Source organism: Rhinolophus sinicus, chromosome 17 (genome assembly GCF_057876585.1).
Source record: "Rhinolophus sinicus isolate RSI-liver-muscle chromosome 17, RSI-T2T, whole genome shotgun sequence".
Lineage (NCBI taxonomy): Eukaryota > Metazoa > Chordata > Mammalia > Chiroptera > Rhinolophidae > Rhinolophus > Rhinolophus sinicus.
In genome coordinates this window covers 4,529,913-4,553,665 of record NC_142517.1, presented here as the reverse complement: position 1 = coordinate 4,553,665, position 23,753 = coordinate 4,529,913, and the positions used below count along the sequence as shown (strand labels likewise).

The following is a 23,753-nucleotide window of genomic DNA, read 5'->3' as shown; positions in this document are numbered from 1 at the left end:
GACACGCTGCTGGTGTAAGAAAATGGAGTTGGACGCAGGCTATTTGCCATACAAAGTTTTAATGGTCTGCATGTACTGGAGAAACAGCTGTAGCCAAGACACATAAGCGCTCTGCTGTTCCTCATCACCCCTCCTATAACCCCAACCCCAACTCAAGACAAGCGGTAACGCAGAATGAAAGACCAGACCCTCCGGCCAACAGGAAGCTGGAATGCCAGTTTAAACCAGACTTGCCATGATGATATGAGTGCACAGTGGAAAGCCCTGCCACCTGCCTGAGAGGTTGAACCCCGGTAAAGGCAGTGATGGGAGGAAATTAAAATTGATTCATTATGCTCTCGCCACCGCCCATCAAGACCAGACTTTTCAATAATTCTCATGCATATAAGACATACAGTCAATAATATTAAATGTATTTTCTTGTTATAATCACAAGTTTTCTAGTCACTAAAAACATGCATCACACCTACCTCCCAGGGATTTGACACATAAGGCAACTTAACACACACAAGGTCAAAATGACTGGCTGATGGGACAGATGTAAAACCAGGCGTCCAGCTCCAGCTCGAGACGACTCTGCAGGTTTCAGAGCTCTCGGTAGGATCAGCTGGGGCCCTGCTTACACCTGTACCCTGACTCTCCCTCTGCCCCTCTTACTTCCTGCGTTCTCTCGTAGGTGCTAATCGAGCTCTCCCCAATCAGCTTCCTGCACCCAAACCCCCACCTCGGGGTCTGTTTCCCCTGTATGTCAGCCTGTGATACCCTCTTTGCTTTTTCGTTTTCCATTTACAAACCAGCTTCCTCAGTCTCTTCACTTATCCTGCATTTACCAAGTGTCTTCACAGAATTTAATGCAATTCTTTCACGGCACTATCCAGGATTTTAACTCTATGTTTGTCCATCTAGTTATACAATGTGTGCCAGCTGTGAGCTCCAGGAGGGTAAAAACCCACATTGACTCTCCAGGGCCCAGCACAGAATGTAGCACAGAGCGTGTTTTCAACATATAATTATGAAATGAACAGGTTATTAAGGAGAGAATTCAAATTTGTTTAGTCTTCCAATCAATTTTCCTTTATATCCACTTATTCAGTCAACCAGTGAGTACCTACTGTGTGCACTGCAGGCTGTGGGTACTGTGGGTCAGGTGGCAATGGCTCCGACACCTTCTGCTGCTACTGCTGTGAGATTGCTGAACCCAGCTGCCGTTCTCCCTACTGTGGTTTGTAATGGTGTCACCATCAGGCGTATGGCTTTTTTCTCCAGTGAGACTGTGAGGGCCTCAAAGGTCAGGCACCGTCCTAGTCCCAGCCCACAGCAGCTGTGGTAGACAGAATAATGGGGTCCCAAGGATATCCACGCCCTGATCTCTGGAACGTGAATAATCACCTTCCATGGCAAAAGCATACTGCAGTGGAATTAAGGTTGCAAATCAGCTGACCTGAGCGAGTAAGATGCTGCATGATCTGGATACTTGTGATGTCATCACATGGGCTCTGGCCCTTAAAAGTGGGGGAAAGCAGAGAGTCAGTCCATCTGATGAAGCAGCAGAAGAGGCAAGAGACACGAGGCAGAGGCATTTAAAGAGAAGTCAGAGAGGTTTGAAGTGAGAGAAGGATTCGGCCCACACGCGTTCTGAGACGTAAAGTGATTATACACAAGGAACAGAGAGAGGCTTCTAGAAGCTGAGGGTGACTGCCAGGTGACAGCCAGCACAGAAACCAGCAATGGAATTCTGCCTACAACCAGAGGAACCTGGAAGCGAACTCTCCTCCAGAGCTTCAGAAGCAACGTGACCTGCTGACACCTTGATGTCAGCTTTGTAAGAGGCAAAGCAGAGAAACCGGCCACGCCCCCACATGCCTCAACCTGCAAACTCTCAGGTAATAAACGGGCTTTATTAATTTATTTTTAAGTTGCAAAGCTTGTCGCAGTTTGTTACGGCAGCTAGAGAAAACTAATACAGTAGGTAGCCAGTGCACATTTTCAACTTGAGTTTTTTAAATTGGGTATTCTCAAATTAAAATGTGGCAGACCCTGAGTATTTATAGACAGATCATTTTCAGTTCCAACTCTTTGCAAACAATGTGGAACTTCCACGGCGTGTTAGAATGTACGGTTTTGTGGAGGCAGGTGTCCTGGTCGTGAGCGCTGAAGGCAGAGTGTGGAGACACGATTCTTTCTAAGCTGCTGGGCCATGAGCACCAAAGTCTGGGAGTCAGGATGCTCCAGAGAAAGAGAACTGATAGGATGAATAATGGATAGAGTTATATTAAGGAACAGGCTCGTGAAATTATGGAGGCTGGCAAGTCCAAAATATGCAGGACAGGCCAGAGACCCAGGGTAGAGGTGGTCTTGTAGCTCCAGTCTGAAGGCAGCCTGGAGGCAGACGTCCCTCTTCCTTGGGAGACCTCAGTCTTTCCTCCTAAGGCCCTCACCTGATTGGATGATGTCCACCACATTATGGAGAGTAATCTGCTTTACTCAAAGTCCACTGATTTAAATGTCAACCTCATCTACAAAATACCTTCACAGCAATACCTAGGCTGGTGTTTGACCACACAACTGGGCATCCTAGTCTAGTCAAGTTGATACATAACATTAACCATCACTAGTTCACTCCTTGTCAACTTGGGATCCATACACATTTCCTTAAACCATACATAATCTCTGAATAAATAGTAAGGTCATACTTTTACCAAGCATGATACAACTGCACTGTGCACAACCCAACACACACTAACCCTTTCCTAAAAAAGGATGTGATGTCCCTGGGGGGATGTTCATTCTTCCCTTTATTATCCTGTAACTGAAATACTACAATGCGGAGTCAGTACATCTTACATTATATGAGAAGGAGATAAAGAGGGAAGAAAATATGTATATGTATATAATTTAGATATATATAAAATACAGACATAGGTGTAAATCATCTATACTATAGATATGAATATGTACGTACACACACACACAAGCGCCAAACCCACTGCCTGGCACCTGCCTCTCCTGGGGGACAGGACTGGGTGACCAGAAGGCATTCACTTAGACCCCATACAATAACAATAACACCCTGGGAGGTATCTTCGCACTAATTGTCACAGTCACAGGCGTCATTTGCTGGTGGCATGTGAGAAAGGGAGGCTTACTGGCGGTGCCAGGGAGTGATCCAGGAGACAGCTCAGGACACACTAGTTTCTTTAATGGCCGTGCACTTCTCCTTGTCCTTTCTCCCGCCATCAAGCCCCGGCCACCGTAACGCAGAGTTGGCTGCATGGTACAATGACATTGGCAACAACGATGGAGCTGTGTATCTAATGCAATTAATTGATGGTCACTGAAGGTCCTGTTCTCTTTTATTTTCACAGAGGAACGTGCCTGCCCCTTGTTGCCTGATCAACAGCTTTTAAGCAAAAATGCTCTCCCTCCTCTTCCATGTCCAACACAAATGGCTGTAGCCTCAGAATCCCGGAGCACTTTCTGACTCGATTCTGTTTCCATTTCTAGCAATGGCTCATTCTGAATCAAATCTATAAATGAGCCTTAGAAGACTGGGCATTTAACCTCTGTCTTTGGGGAGAAAACATTGTTTTCTAGCAGCACTCAGCAGTATATTAAACGTGGAGAGTGATGAAAACCTAAAAATATATATTCTCAAACTTCCCCCTCAAGGCCCCCTAGGGTCTGGGCTCAGCTTCCCTGCTCATTCTCTCCTGCGTTCTCACTGAGGCAAACAGTGATGAGAACATACTACTTACGAGGCCAGAGAATGTTATTCTCAGAGGACATGAACACGTGAAATCAGTTCCAAGCTGAGTGTCCCATAAGAGAATGTGTACAAAAGAGAAGCCAGACCATGTAGCAGTGAAATATGGTGCCCCCATTAGCAAGAACAGCAGGGAGTTAAGTATATTTACTAGAAAGACAACTACGGTATATTGTAAACTAAAAGCAAACAAACAGAAAAACAAGCAAACCAATCCAAGTTGTATAATTTCATTTTTAAAAGGAAAAGCTGACACATACAGGTAAACTCGCTAGGAAGGACAGAAGAAGAGACGGTGTCACTCACCCCGAGTGCAGTGCAAAGTCCTCATGGGTCTGTAAGGACTTCATCCTCTCCTCCTTGAACTGTGTTCTCTCTACCCAGCAGCACCGCTGAGGGGACACACCCAGCTTTCTCCTGCCTCAGGGCCTTTGCACTGGCTGTGCCTTCTTCCTGGAATGCACATGGCTTTCTCCTTTCTCATTAACAGTAAAGACTCCACTCTCAGCAAATATAAAAGCTAAGTATTAAGGGGCAGGAAGCAAGATGGGGACTTCTCAGCATGGACCAGATCCCACAGCACCACCCAGAGAGGAGGGTCAGGCCACAGCAGTGGGAGGTGATGCGTTTGGGCCCGTAAGTTAAGGGTTCTGTCCAATGCCTTAGAGAGCAGACTAACATTAGAATCAGATGAAGACTGTTTCCTTGTGGTTCTCCTTAGAGAATATGAGAGTATTGAGTCAGCCATTCTCAATCAATGCTTCTGCCGTGCTTATATAATCTTGCGTAGTCCTTCAGCATGTAATATAAAACACTGACAATTACAGTCACAGTTCTGGTCCCCAGAATGAGCTGAAAATCAGAGGACCCGTTCTGCTCACACAGCTTCAGAATGAGGAAGCTCTTATTTCTTATTTGCCTGTGTGGATATAGGCTGTACTCCTCCAGGGTGGTTCTTAAAATCAGCAGCTAAATGGATACATACAGACATATGAATTCCTAGCTTGAGGTGCTGGAATCAACTGATTAGAAGTGTGGGGATTTAAATAAGAGCTTATTTCTTGCTCTGGCTGAGTTTGCAGTAAAACCGTCTAGTGTGTCCCTGCTTTTCTTTCGATATGCTTAAACAGAGCTCTCCATTGTCTTCTGCATCCTTTCAAGATGAATTACGTAAATAGCAGTGATGTGATAGCAATGATTAAGAGAAACAAGAGGGAGAAAAATAGCCTCTGAGGTCCAGTAGCTGGCTGGAAACTTCCAGATGGGCCTTGGTATTCTCTTGTTGAGTGTAAACAATTTCACAAAACACCAACATCAGACAAGGCTACTCTGCATGAATGAAGATAAAACAAGTCCACTTCATTATCGTGTCTCAACACAGACAGCAGCGTGACATTGTCTAAACAAATCACAAAATGACCAAACATCTGCTCTCCTGGCTAACATGAGTGATGACTGAGTCTTTAGGAACCACAGCTCTGGCCTGGCTCCATCCCTCCTCCATTATAGATAAGATTCATTAAAATGTCCAGTCACAGAATTACCTCCACTCCCGACAGCATCCAGTACAGAGCCAAGGGCTGCTTCCTTGACCCTTCCCCAAAATCAGTCTAACACCAGCCAAAGTGGACAATACGTCTTTTCTGACATCTTCTTATGGAGGCCCCCACTGGTCCCCATGGCATGTATGTGTTCTCTCTTATGACAAGCATGAACCCCACTTGTTCCACTACCCATGTGTGGCTGGGGGGCTATGGCTGAGGGCATTGACAGGGACGAGGTGGGAAGGCAGCAACTTGGGAATCCCAGCTCAAATGCTTGACTGACTGCCTGGCACATGGTAGGAACTCAGCAAATGTTTGTTGAATGAATGAAAGAACTAGGCAGCTACTGTTGAAATTGATCTGCAGGCATCTTTGAGCCTTGTCGCCACTGACCATCTCACTGAGAGGCTGTTAATGCTGCAAAAGCATTCAAACATAATTAGGAGTCTTAGAATAATGTAAACCTATTAAGAGTTTGGACATCAACTGTACAAATAAAAGGGAAAGTTAAAATAGCTATTGAAAATAGCACGCAACATTCAACATTCTGTGGAAAAAATAGTATGTGTAGGTCCCAAATAGAGATAATTGTACATCTCCATTAAAAGGACATACAAGACGACTAGACAAAATGGAAAATGGAAGCCACTTTCCTATTTCTGGTTGTGAGGACTCAACATTGTAAAGACATGGGTCCCGCATCCCAAATAATTCCATAAAAAGTGAAATTTTAAATACCCCGCAATGGTTGTTTCTGAAATAGACACGTTTATCTGGAAGAATAAACATGGGAGCAGAGCAAGGAAAATGCGACAGTAATGGGAAGGGCCGGAGGGGAGAGGTGCGAGGAGAGGCGGGTCGTGCTCCATCCTATGTAATGTTATAAAGACACAGTCATTTAACCGCATGATTCAGGTGTGGACATTGAGAAAGAACTCAGTGCAGGTGAATCCATCAGCATTCAGGATTCCAGCACAGAGGCTTCCACTAGTTAAGAGCTTATCTTCGGAAGACACTCTGCAGTCAAAACATACCATCACTTAATCGTCACTGCTCTAGACAGGATGCGCAATTCTCTCTGTTTTACAGATGAGGGATGTGGCTTGGGAAAACTGGAGAACTCGCCCAAATTTACATAAGTGAAATGCAGAGGAACCGGGACTTGACTTCAAAACCCAAACTCAACAATTGTTGCACAGGTCCATTCGAAGTTGCTGGATAGCCTGGGATTTTTAAAACAATAGCTATACTGAGGTATAACTCACATCACCATAAAATTCATATGTTAAAGGATGGAGTTCTGTGGTTTTGAGTACATTCACAGAGTTATGCAGCCATCACCACTGTTTAATTCCGGAACACTTATCACCCCATTGAAACCAGTGCCCATTAGCAGTTACGCTCCACTGCCTCCTGGCCCCTGGCAACCACTAATTTACTTCTTGTCTCCATGGATTTGCTTTAGATCTTTCATATCAATAGAATCATATGATATATGGTCATTTGCGTCTGGCTTATTTCACTTAGCAGAATGTCTTCAAGGTTTAATCATGTTGTAGAATGTATCGCTGCTTCATTTGTTTATATGGCTGGATAATATGCCATTGTACGTATGCCGTATTTGTTAATCCATGGGCCAATTGATGGACTTTGGGGTTATTTCCATTTTTTAGCTATTATGGATAGTACAGCTATATAAACATCCATGTACAAGTTTCTTGTGAACATGTATTTTATATCTCTTAGGTATATAACTAGAAGTAGAAATAAGTCATATGGTAACTCTCTGTGTAACTTTTTGAGGACCTGCCAAGCTGTTGTCCAAAGCAGCTGCACCATCTTACCCTCCCATCAGCAATGCACAAAGGTTCCAGTTTCTCCGTATCCTCGCCGACACTCGTGTTTTTATTTAACTCAGTCATCCTAATGGGTGTGAAATGCTATCTGATTGTACTATTGATTTGCATTTCCCTAATGACTAGTGACGTTCACGTGTTTTTTGGCAATTTGTGTGTCTTTTTTTGATAAATGTTTTTTCAAATCCTTTGTCCATTTCTTAATGGGGTGGTTTGTGGTTTTATCATTGAGTGGTGAGAATTCTAAATATAAGTCCCCTATCAGATATATGAATTACAAATATTTTCTCCATTTCTCCAGATTGTCTTATTTTCTTAATGCACAAAAATGTTTTAGCTTTTATACAGTTCAAATTATGTAGTTTTCATTATATTGCTTATGCTTTTGGTCATGCCAAAGAAACCATTGCCAATTCATGAACACAAATATTTACTCCAATTATTCTAAGGATTTTATAGTTTCAGCTGTTATATTTAGGTTTATAATTCATTTCGAGTTAGTTTTTGTATATGGTGTGATGTAGGGATGCAATGTCATTCCTGTATTCTGGGAAGTTTTGAGTTTTACATGAACTCAACCCCTGTAACACACTCTGAAGTAGTCTGAGCATTAAATAACCATGGCACAGAGAGGTTATATAACTCACCCAAGGTACACAGCTACTAATCGGCAGAGAAACCAGGAAGTTTGACATGACAGCTCATTTCAATGATTATCTTTCTCTAAAATGAAATTATCGGCATTTCCAAATTAAGGCCAGAAAAGAATGTTTAACAAACAATGTTAGGACAACTGACTGACCATTTGTGAAAAATCTTACAACTCTCACTCATAATTACCATCACAATAAATTCCTTAAGTATTAAACAGTTAAATGACAAATATGAATATTAGTATTCTTGACATAGTGAATAACTTGGTAAGTACAGTGTAAAATAGGAAAATCCCCAAAGGAAAGCACTCCGATTTAGGAACATTGGGGGGATATCCTGGAAAGAAAGGAGTCACAGAGGGTGTATGTCCCAACTTTGCATATGCTATCTGCCCAAATCTTGGATGGTTACTGAGCAATGCAGGAGGCCACAGGGGGCGCCAGATAAACCCAGGAGCTGGAGGCTGAAAGAACTGATCAGAGATTTCAGCTGCTGCCCCCAGTAAGGGAGACTGATGTTGGCATTTAAGTTCAGCTAACTAATGGTGTGCTAGGACAAAAGCCACTCTTTGGAGGAAAAGACCGAAACCAGAGTCTCTACAATGCATCCCTTAGAATGTCCGGTATTGAATTAAAAAACAAAACAAAACATAACAAAATACCAGACATAGGAAACAACAACAACAAAAAAACGTGTCCCATACTGAAACCAAAACAGACAGTAGAAACTGACCAGAAAACACTCATATGTTGCCAATTACAAACAAGGATTTAAACAGCTATTGCAAATATGTCCATTGTCATAAATTAATACATATGCACCATTAACAGACAGATGGGAAATCCAGCAAAGATATACAGATATAAAAAAGAACCAAATAACAGTCTAGAGCTAAAGAGTAAAATAACTAAAATGAAAACTTTGGTGCATGAACTTAATCCATATTGGAGTGAGCTGAAGAGAGTCAGTAATGGTAAAAGTAGATGAAAAAATATGCAATCTGATGAGAGAGAAAAAAGACTGAAGGAAAATGATCCAAGTATCAGAAATCTTGGTATTGGGACAATATGAAGTGGACTAACGTGTCCTAGAATGACAGGCAAGAGATAATAGGATCAAAAATAAACACTACTTAAAGAAATAACAGTTGAAAACTTTTCAGCTTTGAGGAAAGGTATCAGCTTACAGACCCAAGAAGCTCCTCAACCCAAGTCAACTTATATCCAAAGGAAATCATATTGCAGCCAAACTCTGAAGTCCCAAGAGAAAGAGGAAATCTTAGAAGCAGCAAGAGAAAAATGACTCCTCAAATGTGGGGCACTGACCCAGAATTGACACTAATTATTGGAGACCCAAACACCACCCTGGTCCACCAATCAGAGCGGAGTATGTCGGTCAGGGGATTGACGCGGTTCAGCTTAGGTCCAGAAACAGTGGACCTAATGGATCTTTAAATCCACCCAGTGATTATTTCCTTAGTTCCAGAAAGTAGAGTTGGAACAGATCAACTCAGGGACTGACATGATTCTCAGACTGCTGAGTGAGGACTACCACATGAGAAGCGCAAGGGAAAGCCACGAGACCTGCCTCTGCCCATCTACACAGTAAACCAAGTAAGGTACATAGATGTCTATTCACTGCTGTACACCGACAGCTGATATAATACTGTATGTCAACTGTATCTGGAAGAAAACACACACACACACACACACACACACACACACACACACACACGTATTACCCCCAAAGCAAAGACCCACTGTTACTCACAATGCAGAGAGATTAGTGCCCTAGAGAAATGGGTGATGGGGTTGGGGTAGAGAAGAAGAGCTAGTCACTGGCAAGGGTCCCCTAAAGGAGTCTGTGGTCCTAATAGCTCAGCATGGGGTGTGCAGGGGTCTGTCTGGGTTTCTGAAAGGTGGCCCTTCCAACTACAGGGCATGAGAAACACAATCAGTGACCACATGGGACACCCGAGGCCGAGGCAACATTCCCAGTCCCTCCTTGGGCTCCTGACTCCCTGCTCCTCCAATAAGTCAGACATGATGCAGAATTACGAGTGTTATCGTCAGAATTAGATGAGGAATGACAACTTTTAGAAGAAATTGTAGCTATAGCTGTTACAATGCTTTTCTCCGTTCAAAACGCTCCAATGGCTTCTCATCATAACTAAAATAAAGTCCAGAGTTTGACCTTGGATCTAGCCCGTGCCTCGCCCTCTAGCCTCATTCTATTCACTGCGCCCCAAGCACAATGGCTTCCTTGCTGCTCCTCAAATGCAACCGATTTCAATGTCAGGCTTTGCACTTGCCCTGAAACGTGCTCCCCACGCACGTGCACACCTCCTTTCCTTTCCTCATTCTGTTCTCTGCCGGGCCTTGTATAACACACCCACTGCATGTCATTCTCCCCATGGACACATATGCCCCATGACGGCAGACTAGTACTTTGTCGCGTTCACTGACTATGCAGTGTTTACAACAGTCCTTGACACCAGGGGACACAGTGAGCACCGCTGAGTGAACGCATGGCTGGATCTAACCAGGGACAGCCAGAGGACAAAAGCGGGCTCTTGTGAGCATCTAGGAAGTGACCCCATGGCCAGGGACCAGATGGGAATGCAAGCCTCTCCGTGCATGCCAGCATGGAGGGTGACAGCTAACTGGGAACTCAGAGCAGTTATGCCGGCACCCGCAACAGGCCATGGGAGAGGAAGGATCTTAAGTCAAATGACCAACCTGCAAATCACTGAGATTACCCCAAACTGGCAAAAATAACTTTCCGGCTAGTGGGTAGAGGGAGCCTCCACCTAGAAGAAGCAGCAAGTAAGTAAAGGGGAGAAACTACATTTAATTTTCCTAGAGGAGCAGCGGCCCCAGTAACATTACAAAATGCTGTTGGTGTTTGCCATTTCCCTCCACCAGGTACTGGCTTCCCTGCTGTGTGTGGGCCACCAAAGGGGCCCCAGGCATGCGTGTTGCCCTTGATCCTCAAATGTCATTCCTCCCACAGACCCGTCCAACCCCAACCCCCAGCTTTATGAATCCCTATAGTTCCTCAAGCCAAATAAAAGTCTTCCGTCCCTCAGAGAGGTTTATTTCAGCCCGTCTGACAGCAGCGTATGGTTGAATTAAGCCCCATTAATTGCTGATGACACTGTCTCTTTACCCATTTGGTTCGAATATCTCCAGGTGCAAGTAAGAAAACCCTGACTGACATATTGGCTTACACAGAAAAGGCGAGGGAGGGCTCCGCCATCTCATGACTGCGAGTGTGGAGGTGGGGTTTCAGATGCAGTACATGGGGCTAAAACTCCACTTTTCTGCTCGTCATGGCTCTACCATTGTCTCTGTATTGGTTTCATCCTCAGGATGATACCAACATGGCCACAGACCCAGGTGTCACCTCCAGGTGGGGTCAGGAATTAAAAGAGATGAGCATCTCTTGCAGAGCCTTCTATTTAGAATAACAAAATCTTTTCCAGAAATGTCACAGAAGAGTTCACATTTCATTGGCCATAACTGGGTCACGTGCCATCCTTACATCAATTACGTTCAGAGGGAACAGGCTGCCCTCGGTTGGGTCAGAGGAGAGTTCATGGCCACTGGTTTAGACAGACTAGGATTTCCCTGCTGGAGACACTGAGCAAGCCTGTGGTGAGCCTGCCTGAGGCACAAGACTGCAAAAGACGTCTGCGATCACTAGTGTTTCGGTGCTGTCTAGGGCTGCGGCAACAACGCACCATAAACTGGGTGGCTTAAAACAACAAAAATGGATTTTATCACAGTTTTGCAGGCCAGAGCCTGAAATCAAGGTTTTGGCAGGGCCGTGCTCGTTCGGAAGACTCTCTAGAAAAGTCCTTCCTTGCTTCTTCCAGCTTCCCTTGGCTGTGGCAGCAAACTCCAACCTCTGTGTCAGTCTACACATGGTTGCACTGCCTCTGGGTCTGTGTCAAAATGTCCCCTTTAGATAAGGGCATCAGCCATATTGAATTAAGGGCCACCCAAGTCCTATAAAAGCTCATCTTTACTCATTTTATCTGCAAGGACCCCATTTCTAAAGAAGATCACATTCTGACACACTAGTCATTATCACGCCAACATACGAATGCTGGGCACACAGCCTTAACCCCGAGAGAGGAGGGACCTTGAGATGAGAGCCAGCAACCAATTGTGGCTAGTAGACTAGCCTTCCCATTTTACAGATTCCGTATTAACCCCAAAGAATCCTGAGCTGGTAGAATTCCAGGCTCACTTAAGAAGTGACATGCAAATAGCTAGATAGGCTACACGACGCTGCACCGGAAGGAGCCGCCACTCGACATAGTGTTACAGCCCTCGAGGGTCTTCCACAGCGACAGCTGCCCTGACACCTTTCCGTGCCTCTTCCCATCCTCTGCTAGTACTCGCAGACAGCCCCGTGAGAGCCGCAGATACTTTCGACCACTGGCCTTCAGAGGGGAAGGGCGAGGGCTACGCGAGTGTGCATGTGTGTGGGACAAAGTGAAGTGGGAGGCCGGCGGACTCTAAAGTTGCGAAAATATGTAAACTGGTGTTTTTGAATGAGGAACACCTCACGTTCTCTTCCGTTTGTCTTGTTTGGAAGGGTCTGAAGCCATAATTTAGGAATTACAATGATGAAAATAACAACAGCATTAACAACCTCAACCTCAACAGCAGCTGCTTTTGGTCTGAGCCTACCATGTGTCGGCACAGAGCTAAGCAATTTTTTTTTTCCTTTTGCTAAGCAATTATATGTGGTGGCCAAACACATGTGCAGGGCCTACGCTGCACTGGAGCCTGTGGTTGGCTCTGGGGGCTGGGTGGCGGGCATTAGATTTCAAGAGTAACTGAAACACCGGCTCTGTCTGATAGGGATGCCCTTTCAGGATGCATGCGGGGATCAGAAAAGACCTGTGCAGGGAAGCCAACAAAAGAGCTGTCTCTGTGCCATGAGCCACAGATCCATACAGAAATCAGTGCTCCTGCAAACACACAAACTCAGACCAGCTGATGGTAGAAAGCTGGCAGGGAAGATACAATCTTGGCACCTGGCAGAAACATTAGGAACGGCTCACCCGCATGAGAGATCCAGCAGATTTTGGAGCTGTTTTCTTACCATGGAAGAACACATTCCCCAGATTGCAAATGGCCCCTGGTGTAGAGGAACGGACTTCTGCAGCCCCTGGTGGGCCTGGGGTCAGGGGTGTCACCAAATTTGCTTGAAAACAGAGGCCAGTCCCTCTGTCTTTTCTGCCTGGGGTCCTTCACCTTGTTTGATGTATAGGCTCCCTATTCCTGGGTAATTTTTGGTAAAAAAAAATAAACTAGAATTGAGAGAACAATGTATAACCAGAAGCAAGAATGCCAAGAAAGCTAGAAGGATTTGCACTGGTGGTGCTTCTATCTGACGGATGCTTCACCTGACCATTCACTCCACACTTGATTGCTTGATCTTTTTGCCCACAGCTTCCTCATGTCTGAGTCCCCAAAAAAGGGAGGGTTGGTATTCACTGTTAATTTGCTCTGTTCTTGGAGCAGTAGGTTATGAAAGCCTTGGAGTGACGCTAAGAAAAATTCCCAGACAGGAGACGCAGAGAGTGCATGGTTTCCAGCTTCCCCAGTGAGCCCAGAGTGAGCCCCCGACAGCAGACCCTGTCGGCAGAGATGAGGTGTAAAACCCAACACCAGAGTCCAGAGTTCTCATCTGAGAAGCTGCCTTCCTTTCCTGATATCACTTGATCCGGTAGAAGGCTTCCTAATTATTGAACTTAGAAATATTTGTAGCTCACTTAAAAAAAAAAAAAAAAGACTTATAGAAAAAGGAGCACACTTAATATTTTTACTTAATGCAGTGCAATTTCCTTTGTATCTATCAACTGTTTTTTCAGTTTAAAATCCCCAAACACTTTGCTGATTATGTTAAACAGCCAGGGTTAGGAAAAGACACCGGCCTTCAGAGTTTCCGAAGGCACATTCCCATAGATGAGCATTACAGGGCTGATGAAAATACCCCGTGGATCTGGGAAGTCGCATTTCCTCTTCCTTTTTCCTGTCTTATGACCTTTTCATTTTCTTCTTCAGAACGATTTTCTGGAAATGAGCCTGTACACAGCACAATCAGTATATATGTTTTCTCTTTCTCTCCAACCAGCGGGACCACTTAGTATTTGTACATGTTAGAACACGTATGGAGAGTGCTTTCTGTTTTACAATGTAGTCTCACATGTATCATGCCATGTAATTTTCATAACCCTGGGAGGAAGGCATTTTTCTTCCTATTTTACAGGGTCTGAGAAGTAAAGCAATTTGTCCCAAATCACAGTAATTAGAAGAAGTGCTAGAACCAGGAGGACCAGACGGCTTTGGGTGCAATCCCAGAGGCTCTTTCACTGTCCCTTCCCCTGAGCATCCACTACTGATTACATCACTCTTCACCCCTCCCCACATCCATCTCATATAGTTTGTCGAGGAAAAGTAAGATTCCTCTTTTTCCCCAATAGAATTTTCATTTGGGAGCTACTGCTGGTAGGTAGTTGAAGTAGTGGTTACCACCTCAGAGTAGACTAGTTACCCTTTCTATGTAATATATTATGACAATACTGAGAAATTATTTAGTCTGTAAAAGATTAAAGTAACTGTTTGGGGAGGAATCTTTGTCCCTTTTTGAGTGATTCTATACAATGTTTTCCTCAATGGTTGGCCAAGGTGCCCATGTTTTATTGTTATTCTTGTCCTGTTGCATTTTGAATAGGTAGTTTTAGCTCATTTGTGATGGTTTTCCTGTGTTAGTACAGGCTAAGATGTGTGTGTGAGTGTGTGTGTGTGTGTGAGTGTGTGTGTGTGTGTACATGAGTGGGGGTACATGTCATTTTTAGGGCCATTAAGGGGTTCAAATAAAGGATAATGATATGATGGCTGTTTCTCTTCTGTTACTACCGAGAGAGCATGTGGTTTTGGTGTGTGCATTCTGTAATGCACACGTGTGTGTGGGTGTGTCTGCACTTTAAAGTACCCCCTAAATTATCTGTAGGAAAATAAAAGCAGTAAAACATTAAAGAAATTGTGCCTAATGGGAGCCTGGTTATTGTCAGATAAGAAGAGCCCAGAACCTCCCTTGCAGTGCCAGGTATAATCCTGGTACCACTTGCGGGGACATCAAATCTGCTTGGTCAGCTGCCAGCGGAAGCTCGGCAGCTGCCGGAAGCTGGCGCGGCCCCCATCAGGCTCGGTGCTCTAACTTCCTCCCTGTTTCCTTAGTGAAAGCACTGAACACCACGCAGCAGACCTCCCATCCCACGTGAGCTGCCTCAGTGTGTTCATCTGTACACACTTACTAGTCTGGTCCAACGAACACACAAAGAACCAGTGAAGTCATCCCCATGTACGTTCGCTATTTTTTCTTTAGTGATATCATTTGAGCAACAGATATATTCACTGTATATCTTCCGTCTTCATGCTCCTATAGCTTTCTTAAGTTATTTTTTACCTTTTAGAATTTAAATATTATCATTTTAAAGGGTGAAAAATACCAGACGCTTGAAGCTGAAATAATTTATAAAGACATCCAAGGGTTATTAAGAATTGGTAAAATTCACTGTTACATAAATGCGCCTCTCAACTAAAAGTTTACATGGTTAGAGAGGATCCAAAACTGGCCAGCTCTAAGAATGAGTTTTCTTTGCTGCATGCTCACTTTAAGCGTTTCCCTCTCTCATCCCCTCCACGTGGCAGGTACAGCATTCACACAGTTACTTCCTGCCTTGGGTCTTTGAATTTCTTGCCTCTGCTCCCTCTGCTCCCCCTCATGTGACTGCCTCTGTCTACCTGCAACAATTCTACTTTTTAAAATCCATTGCATCGTTTAGGACTGTACTCAGGGGCTACAGCTTTCTGTTCCGTAGTCACTGATTCTACAAACAAAGACAAATCATACCTTGTCTATATGCCCCCTGTTATGACATGAGTGTGCCCTGCTGGACAGGAGCTGTACACACCCATGCCGATCGCCACATGACAGAGAAAGCTCACGAACCGCGGGGGGGCTCCTTCCTTGTGGTGTGCCCCCATCCTCCACTACCAGCACCAAAGGTATGAAGAGAGGAGATGTGGGGAAAATCTTCAATTTATGCATTTTAAAATTCTACTCATTCTTTAAGATTTTTTTTCATGAAGCTTTTGTTAATCCCCTCAAGCTGACAGTTCTGTTCTCCTCTGAAAAGCACATCTATGGCCCATATTATTCTACACCTTGCGTTAAAATCAGTAGGCTCTACGTACTTCCTTATTATCTCCTCTTCCAAACATAAGCTCTTTCAAAGTCCAGGGTTGAGTGTATCTACACCGGTGAAAGGGCCGTGTATATATTAGAATATCTATCTATCTGTCTGTCTATCTATCTATCTATCTATCTATCTATCTATCATCTATCTATCTACATATGTATCTATACATGGAATAAAAATGTTTTATAAGTTTAAAATATATCAAAGTGATTGCAACATATATTTCTTTGTTGGGAAAGAAGGATTGACATTGATCAGCATTGGCCCTCAGCTTTTGAGCTTCCTTAATAGTTTATCAATTTATTATGTTTTAAATTATCATTTCAACTTTGGATTTAAGTGATATGACAATTTGTCTCCAGATTCTTACAAGTTGGTTCCTCCAGAGAATAAAATTTAGCAGTCAAATGATGCATTGGACATGTGCAAAATGTATGTTGAAGCAACCTTATTTCAGAACTGTGGTTTTTTTCCATGATATACACATATAGCAAAGACATAACTGGGTATTTTCATTGTCCTGTTGGAAATACTGACTAGAATAAATTATTAATAAAATGGAGTGGATACTAGTCTGCGTAGCTGGCCTTTCAATATCACATGACACACACCACTGAATTTCACTTTTAAATCCTATGCCCCTAATAAATGAGATGATAGAGATTCTTTGCAATCTATCAATAGCACAATTAAAATAAAACAGAGGAAACCTAATCAAAGCCCGTAGTCAGTAAGAAATCACAATTTATCCAACAGGAAATTATATAAATGAAGAAAGACATAGCCATTCACTACAAACTAAACAACCATTTGCTGATGAGCAGCCTTCAGTAAAAGTTGGTCCACTTGATGTCCTTTCTTTGGAGGTTTAGTTACCAAAGTATGAAAATAACTTCATAATTAGGTGTCCTTTGCTATAAAATAGGTCAACACCATGCACCCTAAGCATAGCGCTACACGTTTCTGCCTTGTTGTAGTTGTGTGTTTTAGGTAACGAGGTTTCTAGCTGCTCGATTTCATAAGGATCTTTAGAAAAAAAAAATCTATGAACAAACCAGCTCGCAAGTAATAAAATGTATGAAAACAAAGCTCTGAAACGAACACATCTGAGACCACATATTGGGCTTTACCCCAACAAAACCACCAGGACAGACATGTGGGTGCTCGCAGCAGAGATGCGCTCCCCTGCTGGGTTGTCCAGACCCTGTACCAGTGGCCACGGGACTCAAAGCGAGACAAACATGGGGCTCCACGCCCAGACTCAAGGGGAAAACGGGCTGGATTTTACTGTCCACTCCAACTGTGCTTCTAGCACAGCAACGCATCAAACCAGCCGTATCAAGCCAACGTTCATGTCTTCATTTTGTTGTTAAACAAATGTGCATGGAGACAATTGAAGACTTAAGCCCCCCACCTAGTAGGTGAAACAAAGCATGCTTCTTCCTTACTTTTGACCGTGAGGTACATGGACTTGCTGACGTCGGCGCCCACGTCGTTGCTGACCTTGCAGAGGTAGTAGCCGCTGTCTTCTTCCACCACGTGTTTGATCAGCAAAGACCCGTTGCTGAGGACCTGAATCCGGCCATTCAGGGCAATGGGCTGGAACTGGGGAACCCCAGCACCTGGAAAAGAATAAAACAGAGGAGCATGATGCCACCGAGAATACATATGCGGAGGCAATGACCTCAAGTTCACCAGACTAGTAAAGAAAAGTGATGGACGTGGACATTTGACATGTATCATAGAGGACAGTCGTGTGATACACCAAGTTAATTTTATTTTCTCTTTCCTCCGACATTGAAATTCTTGTTTGGAGAGAAACATATTTATTTAAAATGACGGTATTTCAAACTCTGAGATAAAAAGTAAGAGGCCTCTCAGATAGTTTCTACATAAAAAGCCAAATGTAATGAGTGTTAAGAAGTTGATCAATTATTCAAAGACATCCCAGTAGAATGGCTACAGAAGTAGACACCTCGCATGGCACTAAATAAATTCCCCGTGTTCCCAGGGACTTAATACGAGGGTAAAGAAGGACCCCTTCAGGCATATGGCATTTGAGGACCTCGTTGATGACACACATTTGAGTCTATAAAGAGAACACAAGTACCGCAGATTTCTCTCCCAGGTGTGGTCAGACTTCAGCCTCGCACTGTTAATACCACTCAATACCATTTAAATAAATCAGTCAGATCACTGGGCAGGATTAAAACTGCACTTTCCTCAGAGTGCTTCCGCTCAGGAGATAGTGCCACAGCTATGATATGATATATACGAATCTATTTTGAAAAACTAATTAGAAATAACAACACAGAGGATTAAGGTCTTGAGAGATTTGGGGGGAAAGACAGTTTGCGTTCACTTGCTATGTTGCTTGTCTTTCTCCTGGGAACATGGGGTGGGACTAGAAGGGCGTGACTGAAGCCTTAAAAGGCTAATAGGGCTCTGCTCTTTGACTGAGACTGAGGATTTGGGGAGAGGGCCCAAGCGTGAGGACCAATCCCATCTTCCTGGAGAAAGCCCAAAGCGTGGGCCAAGAGTGTATTCCACAGAGGAGCTGCTGGCCTCCAAAGCCCCAAAATTTACATGGGAGCTCAACAGGCAGGTGTCACCTTACTCCTCATGCAGGAAACTTCAGACTTTGTATCTGGGGACATGAGATGGAAGACACTTCCTCTTGCTATCTCCACACCAAACTGAGCATCTACCTATGGTACCCACTTCACTCACAGTGGCAGACCGGCTGTTGCTTCCCTTCCCTTATCTCTGCTTCAGGTATCTCAGCCCCACCAGAGTTAAAGGACATTAATAATGTATGTAAGGGGACCTTTCACACAGAAGAAGAAGGACAAGCAGAATCCATACAACAGGTGGTTTCTGTCAAAATAGAACTTCTAGAAAGGATACGTGAACACTTGAATTTAAAATAATAGAGCTTTATTCCTGCCAAGGATGAAGAAAGACACAAAAGCATGTCACTTGCATTCTAACAATATGAAAAAAACACTGTTAATCTACAAAATCATACTTTTCCTTGAATGAATAACATTAGAAGTCACAGGCTACTAGGTAAACTAAGTGTTGTTAAGAGTAAAGAGGCCTACAAGGAGATACAGGGCATGTAAACAATCTTATCTTTGGCACAGGGTGGGAGGACAAGGTGGCAAGGTCTTGGGCAGAAAAGCATGTAAGAAGTGAAGAACTGGAAATAACTATAACCTACCTCGTCTCTACTGTTTTATGTACCATGGCCAGAATTCAATAAAATATGCGACACACACACACATATACACACACACACACACACACACACGCATGAAAAGAAAAGAATAAGAGAAGAAATCATCAATATAACTTTGGTATGGAATATTATAATAACTATAATTAATATCCATAAACAAGGGTGATTGAGAAAGAATATTAAAACTGTGCAAAAGAGGCAGATAAAAATGATAGAAACAACAAACAACATTAGATATGAAGAATTCCTTAAACGGGCTCATCAGCATACTGGACACAGCAGAGGAAAGTAAACTTGACATCAATAGAAATTATCCAAACTAAAACAAAAATTGAACAAGACTGAAAAATATAGAATACATCATCCTAGAAATCTGGAACAATATCAAACACTGTAACATTAAGTAATTATCATTTGAAAAGGAGAATAAGGAAAGGAAAGTGAAGAATGAATAATATTTGAAATATAAATGACTTTAATACCACTATTAATGAATTTGACTTAACTGACATTTATAGACCTCTACACCGTATAATAGCAGAAAACATATCAGCTTTGAGTGGACATGGAACAGTTATCAAAAGAGACAACATTTTGGGCCATAATGTAAATTTCAATAGATTCTATAAGAATAAAAATAATATGAATTATGTTCTATCTCCACAGCAAAACTAAAATTAAAATCAGTAACACACATATGTCTGGAAAACCCCCAAATATTTTTCTGCCGTTGTTTATTTTTCTACAAATTTCTGCTTATAATTGTTTAATCATTTCATAATTAGGTTACTTCCTATCTTTCCTACTCGAAAAGACCGTGTTGCAATGAACCCCTCCTGACCAATCAACTCATTAACAGAGAGGAAGATACAGCAATAGGTAAACTCTTGGGTTAACCCTTGGGGTAGAAACCTGCACATTTAAATCTTAAAATGAATATGGTGCTGGAAGGAGAACTGAATCTGGGTGGTGAGCACACAGTGTGACATACAGATGACAGAGTATAAAATGATACACTTTAAATCTATATAATTTTACTAACCAATGTCACCCCAATAAATCTAATTAAAAAAAACAAAAAAGCATTGCTAAGTTGCTTACTAAATGATGTGCCAATTTTATTTCCAATAGCGCTGGCCAGGGTTTAATTTTTCCTCACACATTTACACTAATTGTTTTTAATCTTCATCAACAAAGTATACATCTCATTATTTTAATTTGCGTGATTTAACTCTGTGTTTTTTTTTCTTGCTTAGTTTTGCTTATAGATAAGCTTGAGCATCTTTTCATGAATGCATCAGCAATGTGTACTTGTCTTTTGGTGAACAGACATCCATATCCTTTCATCATGTAGCTATTGGACTTTTTGTCATTTTCTTCTTCATTTGCCAAAGCACTTGGGTCTTTTTTATTATTAAATTTATTGGGGTGACAATGGTTAGTAAAATTACATAGGTTTCAAGTGTACATTTGGGTCTTAAAAAGTGTTTCTATATTCCCATTTTACACACACAAAAATATTTTTGTTCTTGTTTTAGTCAAGATTGGATATTGAATTTATCAGTTACCTTTTCATTATTTACTGAGATGATAAGGTTTTTTTCTCCTATAAAAGTTGATTGTATGTTGATTGTAAAGAACATGGATAATACGTTCTTTACGGTAAGAATAAAGGATTTTACTGAAGCTTTAAAAAATCAAGGCAAAAACCTGTAATATTTACTTAATTGTTTAAATTTGGTCCACAGTTTGAAAATTTGTAAAGGCTAATCATGTTTTTTTCGAAGTCAACTGCAAATTGGGAGCCAGATCTGGTTTAAAACACACAAGCTGAAAATTCAGCCAAATGAAGGCTTTAAAAAATATATCCATAAGGACACAGACCAGGAAATCTCAAAATGCTACGGGAGGTATAAATTATGTAAAACTGTGTTATAGAACCCTAAAAATCTAATAAAATGCTGATAGACTGTGAGAAAGTTACAGGACTGTTCATGTAAAAAATACAGATGTTTTCCTTTCCTCAAAGAACTTTCACCAGAAAAACACTTGTAATATTTGACACATTTATACTGAAGAATTACAATATGAAATTTAACTACATTGTTAAGCTGTCTCAACAAAATAGCAGAAAAGGATTATCTATTACTTCCTATCTGGGAGAGAGAAGCAGCCTTGTTATTAAAAGGTCCTAATGAAGCCAGAAACGCATAAGTGCATTTGAAAAACATTGTCTTTTTTCCATCAGAAAATGAACCTAACGTGAAGGGTTGCACCATTTATTTTATAAATCTGATCACGTTTGCTAAACAGAATAATAGTGAACCAATTCTTCTACCATCAGGACTACAGTCCCAAGGGTTCCAGTTGCTTAATTTGAGCGACATAGACTCATCATGATTTGACAGAATCACCAGAGGTACACTTTAGATTCATTATTTATTGTAAAGAGCAAAATTTAACACAGTGCGTACAATACTCAAAAGTCTGTGATCGTGTTAGCATAAGGTAAGCACCTTGGGTAATTAGCTAGAAGAGACACTACAGCAACCGGAAGTCATTAATTAAAAAGCTGTCAATTTTCTGTGGGTAGCTGGGGTCAAGTTGGGACAATTTGAATGCTCCCTTACATGAAAAGGAAATGTTACAGCATCATGTAAGGCACACACTGAATTGCTGGTTATGTTAATACTGTGTGACCTTTCCTATTTATTGAAAACGTGCCAGCGGTGAACATTGCTGAAGACTGAGGGTGTGGGAATAGTGGAGAAAAAAACAGCCGAGTGTCACCAAGTGAACCCACTTGAAGGCAGCAGCTCATATCGTGATTGTGATGCTGTCTCTGAAATGTACGCACTGTGCCCTTGGGCAAGGAGCTGACTCTCTCTGCAGCCTGAATCTTATCCTACATGGAACAGGAAGACGAACCCATTTCCACACTGTATAGGTTGTTGTCCACACCAAAGGAAACAAGGTTTTCACACATGCGTGTTAATACCCACATGCAGGGGTCAGGACAAGTTGGTCACAGAGCACACTCAGAGAGTCCCCCCAGCAGGGTGGAGTGAGGTGGATAGGAAGTAGAATAGGACAGTGGGAAGGAGATCTCTTTATGCTCCCTGCGTTGTACCCAAATGGTAAGGCTGTAAGGAACCCAAAAGACAGTTGCTTTTACCCCTAGGGAGAGGGTGGCATTTTCCTGCGGAATGAGTGTGGTTTTCCTGCTCAGGGAGAGGCTTTTCCTTCTCTGAGAACAACGGGGTTGCACGAGTGAATAGGTACAAAGACAGAGGTGGAGGCAGGAGGAGGAGAGAGCAAGAACCAACAGCAACAGCAGTTGTCCCTGTGTCAGGTTTAGCAGCTGGCAATGGGACCCTTGCTCAGAGATGGAGGGTGGAGTTCTGGGTGTCCTATTCCAGAGAAGAACCTCAAAGTGGAGAGAGGCATGGTCCTGAGTCACTGGTCAGTTCCAGGCTGGAGAGCTAGTCCCAAGCCCAAAGAGAAGCTTCCACACTATACAACATACGCACGGCACACGTGTCTGTATGTTTGCATCAGATATTGACTGTCGATCTTTGGCACTACTGCGGCCCTTCTAAACCTTCCCCTAAATTGCAAGGCCTGGAAGCCTTTAAAAGCATTTCCCCAGCTCAGGTGTCACCAGGTTCTGGTTTATATTCCACCAGTGAGAGGCACTTGACTGCGATTTGGAAGGTGCACGGAGCGAGAACCTGTCATCTTCCTTCGGAAGCAAAGAGTTGGGGCCTGGGCAGATACCAAGCATCCAGCTCCAGAAGAATAGATGACTGCTTCCGTGCTGCAGGCAGCTGTGACCCAGGTGGGAGCAGCTTCCTGTGGTTCCCACGGTTCTCAAGTTCCTGAAACAGAGCTGATTTCTGCCCATCCTTCCCAAACTGTGGCATACACCGATTTCCTGCATCAAATCCCTTCTTGATAAAACATCATACCCTACCCAGGATGCATTTTGTAAATCTTCACATAATTCTGTTCCCTGTGCAATTCAGTTTTCTTCCCTCAACTCCTTTATGTCTATAATGAAGAATCCTATCCAAAGGGACTTAGGTGGGTGAGATTCGTGCCAGCCCAGGGTTTCTTACAGTTTGGTCGTCCACCAGTTTAGCATGCCAATCCCACGACTTTAACTCTGTACTTAATCTGCAAGGGTCCTTTTTTTTTAATCATCTAGATAGACGTTGGTCTCTTATTCACTCATCAGCAAATGGAATCATGAACTGACATGCCTGAGCACTTGCCACTGGACATGTGGTGCTGGAGGCAGTGTAAGTGGCTGGTCCATGCTGATGTCACCACAGTTTTGTACTGGGATTGTGAGCTGGGAGGAGCCTCTGGGGCTGTGTCCACACTATGACATCTTCAGCCAGCACTTCCC

At 42.9% G+C, this 23,753-nt stretch overlaps 1 protein-coding gene across 2 annotated transcripts in view; it reads right to left on the bottom strand.

Moving 5' to 3' along the window:
• Positions 1-23,753, bottom strand: part of DSCAM (DS cell adhesion molecule) — a 639,055-nt gene that overhangs the window by 172,306 nt on the left and 442,996 nt on the right. For both annotated transcript variants that reach the window (XM_019745768.3, XM_019745769.3), the window contains exon 11: positions 17,550-17,723. In XM_019745768.3, coding sequence (XP_019601327.3) covers positions 17,550-17,723 — 174 coding nt within the window. The remainder of the gene's footprint in view (positions 1-17,549; positions 17,724-23,753) is intronic.